At 50.6% G+C, this 14,447-nt stretch overlaps 1 protein-coding gene across 5 annotated transcripts in view; it reads right to left on the bottom strand.

Moving 5' to 3' along the window:
* Nucleotides 1–2,183: 2,183 nt before the first annotated feature.
* The window catches only part of LOC105468702 (ClpB family mitochondrial disaggregase), a 148,439-nt gene continuing 136,175 nt past the window's right edge, over nt 2,184–14,447 (bottom strand). For all 5 annotated transcript variants that reach the window (XM_011718943.3, XM_011718940.2, XM_011718939.3 and 2 more), the window contains 7 exons: nt 11,119–11,163; nt 10,610–10,771; nt 4,382–4,538; nt 3,497–3,570; nt 3,202–3,321; nt 2,899–3,003; nt 2,184–2,490 (listed from right to left, as the gene is read on the bottom strand). In XM_011718943.3, the coding sequence (XP_011717245.2) occupies nt 2,242–2,490; nt 2,899–3,003; nt 3,202–3,321; nt 3,497–3,570; nt 4,382–4,538; nt 10,610–10,771; nt 11,119–11,163 (912 nt within the window). In that variant the 3' untranslated portion in view covers nt 2,184–2,241. The remainder of the gene's footprint in view (nt 2,491–2,898; nt 3,004–3,201; nt 3,322–3,496; nt 3,571–4,381; nt 4,539–10,609; nt 10,772–11,118; nt 11,164–14,447) is intronic.

Consider the following 14,447-nt stretch of genomic DNA (forward strand, 5'->3'; position numbering starts at 1 on the left):
ATTGGGGAATATTCTATAAAATAACTGGCCTGGACTCTTCCAAAGTGTCAAGGTCATGAAAGATAAAGACGGAGAAACTGTCACAGGCTGACAGAGATGAAGGAAACACAACAACAAAATGCAGTGTGGGACCCTGGACCAGAAAAAGAACATCGTCGGGACAACTGGTTTGAATGCCCGTAGATTAGTTAGTAGTTTATCAGTGTTAACTTCCTGGTTTTCTTTTTTGAGATGGAGTCTCGCTCTGTTGCCCTAGCTGGAGTGCAGTAGCATGATTTCCGCTCACTGCAACCTCTGCCTCCTGGGCTCAGGTGATTCTCCAGCCTCAGCCTCCCAAGTAGCTGGAATTACCGGAGCGCACCACCAGGCCCGGCTAATTTTTTTTTTAGTAGAGACAGGGTTTCACCATGTTGGCCAGGCTGGTCTCGAACTCCCGACCTCAGGTGATCTGCCCATCTCAGCCTCCCAAAGTGCTGGAATTACAGGCATAAGCCACCGCACCCAGCAATTTCCTGGTTTTAATAAACTACCATATGGCTTTGTAAGATGTTATCATTGGAAGAAGCTAGATGAAAGGTACATGGGAATTTTCTACTATTTCTGCAACTTTCTGTAAGTCTAAAATTACTTCAAAACAAAAAGGAAAAAAACAAAGAAAAGAAAAGCAGGCTGGCCGCGGTGGCTCACACCTGTAATCCCCAGCACTTTGGGAGGCCGAGGCGGGCGGATCACAAGGCCAGGAGATCGAGACCATCCTGGCCAACATAGTGAAACTCCGTCTCTACTAAAAATACAAAAAATTAGCCGGGCGTTGTGGCGGGCGCCTGTAGTCCCAGCTACTCAGGAGGCTGAGGCAGGAGAATGGCTTGAACCCGGGAGGTGGAGCTTGCAGTGAGCTGAGATTCAGCCACTGCACTCCAGCCTGGGTGACAGAGCGAGATTCCGTCTCAAAAAAAAAAAAAAAAAAAAAAGAAAAGCAGTCACTGAGGTAGGGAGCAGCAGCCCCTGAGGGGTAGACAGTGATCCAAGCATCTGCGGGAGCCCGTACCCTGGATTCTGACTGCCTCACACCCACCATACTGTTAGGACATGCTTCCATTACCCAAGGATCTTTGATTCCTGGCCCCATTCTCTGCTTCCTGAAAGACTAGCTAACACTACCTGAGGGTTCCACAAAGGGCCTGTGAGGGAAGGTGGGCTACTATAGATGGTGCCCAAGGATGCACCAGGCCTTGCTGTGCCTGGCTAAGGTGGGCTTGAAACATTGGCTGGTCTGTGAAATGTCCTTGGGGGACGGTGTCCAGACCCTCTGCAGACTGAATAAACTGCATGTTTATTCCAGGCTCGTTTAGCTAGAAGAGCAGTACAGACAGGGCTGAGGCTGACTCCATGGCCACATGTGCAGAGGCCAAACCCATGATTTCTCTCCCTATGCTTCCTAATGTCTGCCATGTTAGTCTTTTGAAGAAGGCCCCCACAGAGCTGAGCTTGCTTGGTTATCTGCAGGACTACTGCTCAGTCCAAGTAGAGGAGGGTAAGGAACCAGTCACGCCTCCTCCTGGAGGTGCCCAACACTGGCCTAGTCCCCAAGGCTGAAGAAGCACGGGTCTGGCTTGACCCCAAGACATGGGGTGGGGAGGAATAGGGGGCATAATATAGTAGCAGAAACAGGCAAGCTTCTATGGGTCCCTTCCCCTTAGAATTTTAGGGTATGGAACAAGGAGGCTATACACTAAACTGCAGAACCATCTCTGCCTGGGTCTCTGAGCTCTTCCTCCATCCACTCCCAGTGGAGAAATTCTGGGGACTGAGTTGCATGAGGACTGGCAGAGGGTGGCAGTTCAGTCTGGTCCCTGTCTTCTTCCAGCCAGCTGTTTTCTTTGCTGCCATACTTCTGAGCTTCCTAGGAACGAGAAAGTCCGGCGACTATGGGGGCTGGGGATCATTCTGAAGGAAATAAGGGAACTCCATCCCTCCTTGCCTTGAAGGGGGTGGAAAGGCAGCTCCTCTCCTGAAGGCTTGTTAGCAGGTTATGGGTCCACAACAAAGGGGCCAGAGTTGGGCGAAAATCCTCCTTTAGGTTTTGGGGCTGAGAAGGGGTCTTCACGGGCTATGAGGAGGTAAGCAGGCCTGAGACTGGGTAGACGGGAGAGGTATAAGGGGAAGATAAGTCGGTCGCCATGCCACAGCCAAGGGGCCTTTATTGGATGGTGAGGGCACATAGGAGCAGGCAGGTGGCTGCTAGATGGTGTTGCACACCTTCTCAGGGTGCAGTGGTGCCCGGATGTCCAGTTTGCGAGTCTTGCTGTCCTTGTCGATGATCTCCAGACGCAGCTTGGGGAGGCGCTTCTCAGTCTGGGGCGAGGGCAGTTCTGGGCTCTTGAGTAGCTGCTTGTCTGAGTCCTCCACTGTGATGCGCAGAGTACAGCCCCCTGGCAGCAGATCCTGCTCGTAGGCTGCTGCCAGCTGGTTCACCACACGGCGCTCTACCTGTGGGCGGGGAGGTGAAGTGGTCACTCCCTCGGCCTGGACCCAGCCTGGAGGGTGGCCTCCATCACTTACTGCTAGGGCAACTCAGAGACCTCCTTTGAGCCTGAGCCTCAGTTTTCTCATTTGCCAACTGGGGCTCATAACAGCTAGCTCACAGGACTGCGCTCAGTTACTGAGGCTCCCAGCCCAGTTCCCCAGTCCTAGTGGGGTTCATACTTGCCTACCCTCCAGCAGGGGTTTTACTTGGTGATCATGTGTTTATGGTTCTGAATGGGCATCCGCTCTGGGTGTGAATAATTCCAGCAACCAAGCTATAGGGAGGCAGGCTGAGAGCTCAGGAACTGGGTCTGGGGGGCCCTGGGGAGGCAGGTGTGGAGTCACCTACATTTCTCAGGCTCCTGTACTCACCTCATGTTTGATGGAGCGGGCACCATAGTGCACGTTGTAGCCGTCGACCAGCACGTCTGCCACCTCGCGGTCCCAGAGCAGCGTGATGTTGTGCCTTTGCTTGGCCTGAGATGGGTCAGATGGAAGCGTGCCTGCATGTGGCCCACTGCTTTCCATCTCTGGCCACTGTGGCCTGAGGCCAGGGCCACTGGCCCCACACCACTGTGCTCCACCTTTTGTGTGTGTGGCGGTGCCCCGAGTCCAGCGTTCCAGATTTCCAGTGGCTGGCTATCCCGCCCCCACCCATAGGCAGTCCCCTCTTACTCTCTTGGCCCAGAAGTTTAGTTCCTTGTTGACAAGTTGGATGAGCTCCGAGTGGCAGAAGGGGAGGAAGTAGACGATCTCATTGATCCGTCCCAGAAACTCATCCCTCCGGAAGTGAGCCTGCAGGGCCAGGTTAGGGGTGGGATGAGCTCAGTGACCCAGAGGGGGTTAGGGAAATTACCAGACACCAGGGGAAGATTGGGGAAATTACGGGGCTTCCAGATCTTTAGGATGGCTAAGATCACCCTCCCCAAACCTTAGGCTCCAGCAGGAAGTGCCAAGAAAGGCCTCTTACTTTCAGGATAGGGCGAATCACATTCTCCTTGAAGTTCTTTGAGATGGTGATCTTGTCACTTATCTGGACATCCCCTGTGGAGACAGAATCATAAACTGCTTACTCCCCACACTCAGGGAACTTTGGGGGCTGTGCCTGCCCGTTGGCCTGCCCATGCAAAGAGCCCTGGTCCTGCCCGTCTGTGTGGTCCTGGTCAAGGTCTAAGGCTCTCTGGGCTTCAGCCTAGTCTCTTCCTCTGACCAGGCACTTTCTGAGGCCTTTCCAGCTCTCATGCATATGAAGCCTGTGGTTCCTCAGGGTTGGAGCTGTGTGAGGGAGGGAGGGACAGGAGAGAGGAGAGGAAACGTCAGGATTAAGACTTGAGTCCTGACTTGGAGAATGGGGCTGCAGGGCTCGATCTTGAATGGAAAAGGTGACAGACACAGCTTCCTGCCAGATGTGCTCCTTTTTTTCAGCACTCTCCAAGGCCCACCTATGTAGGAAGCTGCCCTGGGTGAACAAGGCTGTGTCCACTGCCATACAGTTTTCGATCTGCTGTCCCCTTCTTGCACCAAAGCATCTCTATCTGTTGCATGTGCATGTCCTCAGTCCCCTAAGACCCTGGGCAGCTCTGGCCCCCCACCCTGGTGTAGCTCTGTCCATTCCTGCCTGGAGCCCTCTTATCACCCAACAGACTTGGGGCTTTCTTGAAGAAGTGGGGTCTCTGTCTCTTTCGTCTCAACCCCCACTACTTGGTATGGTGCCTGCTGTCTGCTCAGTGTCAGCTAGGGACAGAGCTGCCCACTAGAACCTTCACCTGGGCCCAGGGCCCCAATCCCATTCTTCCCCAGGAGATAGGCTGGTGGCCTGGTCACTGGCCCAGACTGCTCAGGTCAGCCGTCATACCCAGGTTTTCGGCAATACGGTTACGGCTCATCTCCAAAGCTTCCTGCCTCAGCTGCAGTGCGTGCTGTGCGATCTCATCACTGGCCACATTGGAGGTCATGATGAAGATGGCGTCCTTGCAATCAATGGTCTTCCCTTTTCCATCTGTCAGCCGGCCCTGGGAAGGGAAGGAAGGGAATGTACAGTCAGGGAGCTATGTGCCTGGGCAGGCCTTAGCACTCTCAATTCTCACCTGAGAGTTCAGGAGGCCTCCCGAGAGCCCTGTGTCTCCCTCCAGCCCCAGTGGCCAGCTGCTTCCTCCTCTGGGTTCTCCAAGCACTGGACTCGCACCTTGGCTGCTGTGCTCGCTACCCTGTGCTGCAACTGCTCTCCCTACTGAGTGCCTCCAGGTGAGGCTGCACTTGCTCTCTGGCATCTCTTGGGGCACCCGACTATCCCTGCATCCAGAAGTCAGTCACAGTTAGTCATCCATTTGTGCAACCAACACATTTTTTGGAGGCCCGCTCTGGGCCAGGCTCTGTGGTGGGGTACTGGGGTCCCACTGAGCCTTCAACATGCTCCCAGTATAGAGAAGCAGTGAGATACAGGAAACAAGCACTGACCATTCAATATGTTAAGTATGACGATAAAGGGAAGCCCAGCATGCTGCAGGAATTCAGAGGAGGGTACTTTACACGGCTACCGTGAGGACCAGATGTGGTTATCTGGTGAAAAATTCTTAGCAAACCAAGCTGTACGAATGTTCAGAGCTAAAATTACTGTAGTAGGTGATATATAATGAATTGAAACACGACAATCTCTTATCTTTGGAGCTGCCATCTGGCCTAACAGGGATAAAAAATGAGATTGCTTCTTTAACCACCTTGGGAAGTTTCCTTGGAATGTTCAGCTCTTTCTAGAAGGGACACAGGAGGCATCTATACTGGAGAAAGATGCACCAAAGGAGGAGAAAAGGAGCAAACAGTAAAGGGCAGAGACAGAAGAATGATAAAAGTACAGCATTCTGGGACCAATCAGTTCAAGGGTACAGAGCCCCGCTCACTCAGCGAACCTCAAGGGCATGACGGTACAACAGCACTTTATATCATTTATAACAAAAGCGATGATCACGGACTCCTTGAGAGCAAGCAATAGAGTGACAACACCGAACACGGACAGGGACTTCTAGTTTCATCACAGATGCTCTGCTTAGTGCTTTTTGTGTACAATCGCACTCCTTCTGGTAGGAAAGTGGCTCTTTGACGGCAGAGGCTGGGTCTTGTTCATCACTGTGTCCCAGAACAGCATCCAGTACAGAGTAGGTGTTTGACACCTGCTTGCTGGAGGCTGGAATCTTCACATCTACCCTTGGAGATAGGTGCAGTTAGGACCCTTACAAAGAAACTGAGGCTCAGAGAGGATCAGTAACTTGTTCGAGGTTTCACAGCTAGGATACAGTAGAGGCGAGACTTGAACTGTCTGACTTCAGAGCCCATGCCCTTCCTCTGTACCAGGCTACAGAGGTCATACCAATGGTGCTGGATGAATGAGGCCTCATGCTATTTTCTCTCCTTCGACAGAATTTTCTCAGAATTCTGCCAAATTCAGTTTGTATCCCTTGCTCCTCACTGGAGAGATGCAACTGGGACAGGTGCTAGGGAGGAGATCTGCCTGAGATTTCTTCCGGGAAGCAGAGAAAGCATAGCTCCCTCCAAGTCAGAAACCGTGGCTCTGGGGATATACATCACTGGTCTCAGCCTGTTGGCTCCTGCCTGAGCCAGGGATGCTGGGCCCTGCCCGAGCTTCAGGGTCAGCCCTTGCTTCTAAAGCTAGTATAATGGTAAACCCAGTCTTCCCCCTTAGGAGCAAAGGAGAAAGGATTGTGCATCAACCGAGCTAGCTTACTGCATGCTGGGTGTACTTTCCAGCCTTGCTTTCCACTGGACCTTGGCACAGGCCTATGAGAAACTGTTAATTCCCAAAGGGTCTATTCACAAGGGGCCTAGTAATCCATGTCCTGAAGCTAGTCACTCTGTTGTCCCTGCTTTGGGGCAGGAAAAGGGAAGCAAGAGTGCAAGCGGATGTCCTTGAGCTTTTACCAGCAGCTTTTCACTCTTAGCTCCCTGCTTATGGGTTCTAACCTAACAGACTCCACTGAGGGCAGCTCTAGTTTTGGGGACCGTGTGTGTGTGTGTGTGTGTGTGTGTGTGTGTGTGAGAGAGAGAGAGAGAGAGAGACATGTCCAAGCATGTGCACATGACAGTGTGTGTGTTCCATACTCACTTTGCAGAGCTCATCCCCAAAGACTGGCTTCACACACTGCTATACTGGCCAGAGCAATAACCCAGCAGCAATTTCATTCTAAGAGATCAAAGCTCTGCTCATAACTGGGCCTGAGGATGGGTCCCAGGTGGGTGAGGGGAGCAGGTGTAGTGCACGACTGACCCAAAGGGTGACTTTCAGTGCTCATGTCTACTTCTCCTCAGTTTCCTTGGCAATAAAGATGTGTCTCAAACAGGAAGCTGTCCGTGCCTCACCTCCCTCTAACCACCAGAGCGTGCACATCCTGGGTGGGGCTTGAATGCTCACCCCAGGGTTATGAGGCTGCTTTCCCACTGTCTCACATATGAATCCTTGGTGGGAGGAGTAGGGGCTGGGCTCTCTGGGGACTAGTCTCTTTCTGGGACTTCTGCCCTGGGGTCACCTGTAAATGGCCAGCATTAGTCCTGCTTGGTGCTTTGATGAGAGCAACAGGGTTCTTACTTTTCTGGGTCCAGGCTTGGGAGAATTGGACTGGGTAGGGATGAGGGTGCTTCCCTCACACCTCCAGCCTGGATTAGGTGCCCCTACAGCTCCCAGCACTTGCTGTTTGTCACTAGTGCAGCACTGGCCACAGTGAACTGAACTATTTTTAGCTGCCTGTCTCCACACTCATTGGTCACGCCAAGGACAGGGCTGCGTCCTTACCCCACACAGTGCCTCATGAATAAATGAATGAGCTACATTCTTTTGGTTTGCTCTTTTTTGTTTTTGAGACAGGGTCTGGCTCTGTTGCCCAGGTTGGAGCACAGCGGTGCAATCTCTGCTCACTGCAACCTCTGCCTCTGAGGCTCAAGCCATCCTCCCACCTCAGCCTCCTGAGTAGTGAAGACTACAGGCACATGCCACTATGCCCAGCTGATTTTTGTATTTTTTGTAGAGACAAGGTTTCGCCATGTTGCCCAAGCTGGTCTCGAACCCCTGAGCTCAAGTGATCTGCCCGCCTTGGCCTTCCAAAGTGCTGGGATTACAGGTGTGACGCACCGTGTCTGGCTTGGTTTACTTCCTACCTCTCTGGCGAGTCTGTCTTGACTCTTCCCTGATAGGTCCCAAAACTCTGTGTGTAGCCCTCTTTTCTCTGCACATTATACACTCCCTGGGTTAGAGACCTCATCTATTCCTGTGGCTTCCATTAACCTCTCTGGGCTAAAGGATTCCTGAACTGCTATTTTCAGTCAGACCTTTCCTACACTCCTGCCCCATGAAACTGATGAACGGCCTCTTGGCCATCTCCACCTGGATGTCCCTCAGGCATCTCACCTTCAACATTTCCACACCTCAGTGCCTCACCTTCCTCTCCAATCTGCTGCTTCCCACAGTGTTCGCCACCTCAGCTGATGGCCAACTGGAAGCAGCCAACTGCCCACCCTTGGCTCCTCCCTCTCTCCTCAGTCAACCTTCTAGTAGTTTCTCCAGCCCATGGCCTCCCCAGCTCTAGCGTGGGCTCCCCAGCAGTCTCCTTGTTAATGACCCTCTCCCTTCTCATCCATTCTTTACACAGCTGCCCATGGCATCTCTGTAAAGTGAAAATTTGACTGTTTCTTTCTTGCTTAAAGTATTTCAAAGGCTCCTCACTCTCTACGAGAGAAACGCAAACTTCTGTGCCTGGCATTTTAACTGGGCCCTGTTTACCTTACCTACCTTCTCTCTACCACTCCGTTCTTGTTTTCCCTCTGCAGTCGAGCAGTACTGACGAGCTGCAGTTCCCTGAGCATGCCAGGCTGTTTCACGCCCTGTACTTTTGCACATTAGGTTTCTACTGCCAGCCCCTCCACTCTGTTCACCTAGCACTTACTAACTCTTTGAAGGTTTGCTAAACTACCGTTGAATTAAATTAGTCAAAACAACATTTCCCCTGACTTTGTGGGCTCTGGGAATGGTTCAAGTGAACATGACAATGGCCCGTCCTCAAAAAGCCTAAATTGAGTAAACCTGGATGGCAGCTTTGGTCAATGGAACCAAGAGCATTGGAAACTATCGTAGGCTGGGGCTGGGGGAAGGGGCGACAACAGCTGCAGGAAGGAATTCCTATCAACCCCTAAAAGGCAGTCAGTGGAGTGAAGTGACGGAGGAGGGGGAGACAGGGCTTTCATGTAGGGCTAGTTGTACTTCACTCAGCAGTTGCCTTCTGTCTTTTTGGGCCAAGAATGCCATCAGAGGTGCCTCTCTAGGGAGGCCAGAGATCAAACAGGCCACGATACTCACCCTCCCTGAGTGGCATGGTCCCGTCCCTTCAGTGCTTCACTGAGACGGACCTTGCTCTTTTGGCCCTAGCTACATGGTGGTTATTCAAGCTGCAGGATCTAGAACTGGGCTGCCTAGGTTTGAATCCTTGATTCTCTCTCCCCAGCTGCATGACCACGGGTGAATGAATTAATCTTACCTTGCTTTAGTTTCCACATCTGTTCAACAGAGGCCGTAATAATAGCTAGCTTTGGAGGGTTGTTGAAAGGGTTAAATTGATACACATAAGCCTCTGAAGACAGTGAATGGCACACAAAATGCCAGCTACTACCATGTCTCCTTTCCACCTGTCTACCTACCAGGCAGAGAGCTCCCAGAGGGCATGTTCGGGTCTGGCCATAGCTGTGCACTTGAATCCCATCAAGAGGCTGGAATGGAGTGGAGGCCTCAGCGAACACATGTGAGTAACTGAGTATGTGACCTCTGAAGGACTAGTCTCTCCTCAGCAGGAGGTTCAGGGCAGGGAGCAGCTGAAGGGCTAGGAAGACACAATAAAATGGGCAGGGGCAAGGAGGCTGGGCCAGGTGGGGAAGGCAGTGAGCAGCTGGTAGGAGATCTGGATCTAGGTCTTCCTGGCTTGGTACCTGATGGAGGAGTCCCCTCCCTGTGGCCTCCTGTGACATGGGAAGCAAACCACCTTCCTATTTTCCCAGGGCTGCAGGAGGCTAGGTAGACAGGTGAGCTGGACTCATGGCCAGGTGCTGGCTAATACAGCCCCTGCATGGGAGAAGAGGGGCCTCATCCCTGGTTTAGTCCTTGGCTCCTCATGCTCTTTTGATGGAGCAGGGCCTCTGAAAAGGTGGAATTCATCTTCTTCCATGATTGTAAGCAATCCCTCGCCTGGCTCAAGGTAAACAGTGGTATGGGGGGAGAACTGGGGCTCTGGGATCAGACATATCTGTAGCCCAGTCTTGGCTCTTTACACAGCAGCTCTGGCCTTAGGCATGTCTTTTATAACCTCTCTGAACCTCAGTTTCTTCATCTGTAAAAAATGAGCAATTTCTCCTTTGCCTGGTAGGAATTTTTCTACCTGCCTTATGAGGATTAGTGATAATGGCTGTAACGTCTTTAGTACAGGTCTAGTACACAGAAAGTACTGGACAGAATTAAGTTCTTCTCTCCATTTAGAACTTACCCCTACCAGCAGGGGAACTGGACCATCTGTAAGAACCCTCAAATTCTCAGAAGAGAAAGACTCCATGAACCAGGGTATCAGCATCTCACCATTAGCAGCAACAATATTAGCATTTTAAAGAACTGCAGGAGACAATGTTTGGCACACAGGGGCTTCTCTGATTCAGCCTCCTCGTTTGTCACATGAGGTCTCTGATGCCTAGAGATGGGCAGTGACTTGCCAAGGTCACAAAGCCAGTCAGGAGCAGAGCTGGAACTAAAAATTCATTTCTCTCTCTCATGGCACCTCTGCCATACCGTGTCTCTCTAGAAGGTGGCCTGAGCAGCCACGCAATTTCAACTCTTAGGCAGAGCTGGTCTTCCCTTGAGTGCCCCACCCGGGCCCTGGTGCAGGGGGGCTAAACTGCACCTGCTGGATGAATGAATGTACACATGCGGGAGCAGGAAGCCGAGGAATGACCAGCTAGCCTCTGGGCCCTCGCTTTCTGCTGTTCACAGTCCCCCTTATCTCCAGTGTCCTCCTGCTCCATCCTGGCCCAAGGTGACTCTCACCTCATCAAACAGCTGCAGCATGATGGTGAGCACATCTGGATGGGCTTTGTCTACTTCATCAAAGAGCACCACGGCATTGGGGCACTGCTTCAACTTCTTGGTCAGCTGACCACCCTCTTCATGGCCAACGTAGCCTGGTGGGGACCCGATAAACTTGGCCACCTGGTAGAAGGAAGGGAACATGCTAGGAAGGCCTTTCTGTGCTTTTAGTTTCCAACATGGGGCATGCATCGGAAGATGACTTTATATACTATTAAGGTTGCCTGTCTCAACAGAGACGATTGGCTGTCCGTCTCCTGGTGTGGCAGATAGATCTTCTCTCTGTTTATTCTTCAGAGCAAATCCTATGTGAAACAAATTAGTGACCCTGCTGCACACCTGTGCTCCCAATGACAAATCCCAAGGCTGCTGGAATTATCTGAGGCCCAAAGGCCCAAATGTTAAGACCCAGGCAGTCATGCTGACAAGCCCTCCAAACCATGCTTCATTCAAAGACTATCATCACTCACCTCGTGTCGCTCCTGGAACTCGGACATGTCCAGCCTGATGAAGCCCTGTGTGGAAACAAGCAAGCACCAAGTCCGTTTGGAGGCAGGAAAGTGAAGAGAAGGGTTAGGGAGGAAAGCACCTCAACTATCCCCAAGGCTTTCACACCACACCAACACAAGATCTTCTATCTCACGCTCAAGGGATGTTTTTTCTGGCTTCCTGTCTCCTTTTCTGTGTACTCATTTCCTACGAGTCCCTCATTCTCTTCCTTAAAAGACCCAAATCATGTACCTGACCTTCTAATCTGACTTGGGGTGTCTTCTTTCAGGGAGGCCTCTCCTGTTCTGATTACCGCATCATCCACCCACTCGTCCGTTCCACGTTTCCTGAGGGCATCCTGTGTGTGCTGGACACCGGAGTTACAACAGGGAACAAGTCTTGGTCTCTGTCCTTAAGGAGCACCCCATCGGATGGTGCAGACATGGACAAAGTCAGTCACGAACAGTATGGATTGTGATGTGAGGAGGAGAGAAACACTCAGATGGCTCCAGAATGCCTCTCAACTCTGAAAGTCTGTGTGATGCCCATGTCCCTTTGATTTACTTTTCTTCAAAATGAATATATTTTAAAATGTATTTACATTTCTTCATTTCATTAAAAAAAAAAAAACAATAACATAGCTGTACTACCCTTTTCTCTCCACCACAGGGTGTAGCGGTGATTTCCGAAGAAGTGGCCCCATGGGTGGCCATGGTTAGCCCCTGAGGAAGAGAACAGCTTGCAGTGTGTGATCTGAAGAGTTAACACAGGCGGAGTGCCTGTTGGTTTTCAAGAACCATTACCTGATTAGGGAGCTGTAAAGGCATCCACAGGTGCCCTGTCTAGCCACAACCAGACCAGAGTTCCCCACAGTCCCCTGGGCTCCTCTCCTACTGGCACATGCCTGTGTCTAAGAGACGGCGTTCACCGAATCCTGCTTCACCGGAGAGCCGGCGATGATGGGGGTGCCAAGATCCTCACTGGGAAGTAGCTATGTTTGAAATCCAGGGCCATATTCTAGCTTGGCCACTGGTCAGAAATTCACACCATGATGTACTTTTAGTTCTTTCTCTGTCCTGTCATTCTACAGCTGAGACACAGGGTGCAAGAACCCTAGGCTGGGAGCCAGGGGGCTCAGGTTCCAGTCCTAGTTCTGCCTGCCTGTGGAGCCTTGGACATGCTGCCTCCCCTTTTTGAGCTGCAGTTTTGTCCTGTGTTACACAAGGCTCTTGGCTCCTCTCCCTGCCTCACCAGGGGTCTGAGGATCTAATCCAAGAGGTGCGACAGGACCTAGAGAAGTTATTAAGGCCACATGGGGCATGAGCCAGAAAGCATTTCCAGAGGGTCCCTAGGCCGCTCAGTCAAGAGATCTGCAGGTTTCAGGAAGGGTGGGACGATGGCCATGGGGAAGCTGGGAGAAGCAACGGGTTGGAAGCCATAAGATGGGTCTCTGATTAATAACAGCTGACATTTACTGGGTATTTACTATGTGCCTGGCATTGTTTTAAGCAAGCTATAAAGGGCTTAGAACACGTACAAGTCTCTGAGGCAAGCACTACTATCACCTCCATTTTACAGATGAGAAAACTAAGTCATAGATTAAAGTAAGTTGCTCAAAGTCACCCGTGCTCGGCAATCCGGCTCCACGTCTGTGCTCTTAGCCATCATGCTACACTGCCTCATAGCTTCCCCTCTGCCAATCAGCTGGGCTCTTGACAGTCTTCACCTGAAGAGTTCTGAGCTTTGTGTCCAGATGCCAATGAATGTCTGACAACACATGGACTATAGACTCTCATGCTTACTTATGTCAAGTGACCTGGGTTCTCACCCTAGTTCTTCTAATGATTTGCTAGGTAATTTTGAACACATTTTTGGGCTTGATTTTCTTGGCCAGAATCATCATTTTGATTTCACATGATCTTAGCTTGGGGTTATCAACAAAGTGAGGCAAGAACAATAAAAGTAACATCCAACATGTACTGATTGCTTACCACATGCCAAGAATGGCGTTTTAACATTATACATCACTATCTCATTTAACCTTCTGAACAATCCAGGGAGACTGGCACCATTATGGAGCCCACTTTCCAGATGAGAAAGATGATGTAAACAGAGGTCCTGGCCAACTCCACATAGCAGGTACAGTTGGGATTTGAACCCAGGCAGCTGGACTCAGATACTTGCTCTTTATCCCTCATCATATTGCTACTAGAACTAAGTCTTTTGGGCTCCACCACCCTACCTTATAATGATATCACAGAACACCATTAAGGTTCCTTCTCAAGGCTTATTAGCTCTAGTAATGAAAGTTAACAGAGCCACTCAGTTTGGGAGAAATAGTACACAGGCTAATGAGAGAAAAAAAATAAGTTCACAGATCTGATAAAGAAATCATATAAATGTACAAAGAATGCCTTCTGAAGTGGCAAGATCTGGAGGTGTCAGTGTCTCTTTACAAATGAAGAAACTAGGGATCAGAGAGCCAGAACCAGAATTCACGTCACCAAACTCTGGGCCAGTGCTCATTTCATTTCATCAGCCGTCTTGGGAGACAAATTAAAGGGAGCTTCTGTTTGGTAAGTCTCTTTCACACTGTGCTCTGTGAATGGCGCTTTCCATACATCACTCTTTGGGCCCCAGGTACACTGGTTACACAGCTTAAAGTCCAGGGCTCTCTTGGATTTCGAAGGCAGGTCTCAAACATGCCTGTCATGTGGCTATAAAGTATCTATGCTAAACATAGATTCTATAATGAGTTGACCCACAGGGCTAGTACAGGTAGGAGTTTCATAGAAGCACCACCTATGATTTAAAAATAAAATACATGATTGTTTTTATGCAGCTTCTCATGCCTCTCATCTCCCAATGTGAAATGGGGACACACCGGCAAGTTTCCCATCTAGCTTCCTAGAGCAGCTGAGAACAACGGTATCACAGTGAGGAGCTGAGAGACTGGATTGATTCTGGTTTTATTTCTTCCCCTAACAGGGGAAGCCTAAGAATGGTGTAGGGCCTCAGTTTTCTCATCTGAAAAGTGGGTCTAATTTAGCATCCATGCCATCTTCCCCATAGAATCAAATGCGAGAGTAGATGGGGTGCTGCTGTGGTAAGTAGGAAGTGATGAATACATGCAAGTCAAGGAATAGGCACTTGCTGTGTGCTCGCCATGATGTGATGACATAAGTGATAAGCACACAGCGTCGTCACTTGATGCTCCCCATAACCTAAGATACGGATTGGAGGGCTTTCACCTTGAGGCAAGAGAGCTGAAACTTCAAGGGGTAAAGTTCACCTGCCTAGGGCCAGTAGA

The sequence above is a fragment of the Macaca nemestrina genome, chromosome 12 (assembly GCF_043159975.1).
Source record: "Macaca nemestrina isolate mMacNem1 chromosome 12, mMacNem.hap1, whole genome shotgun sequence".
NCBI lineage: Eukaryota > Metazoa > Chordata > Mammalia > Primates > Cercopithecidae > Macaca > Macaca nemestrina.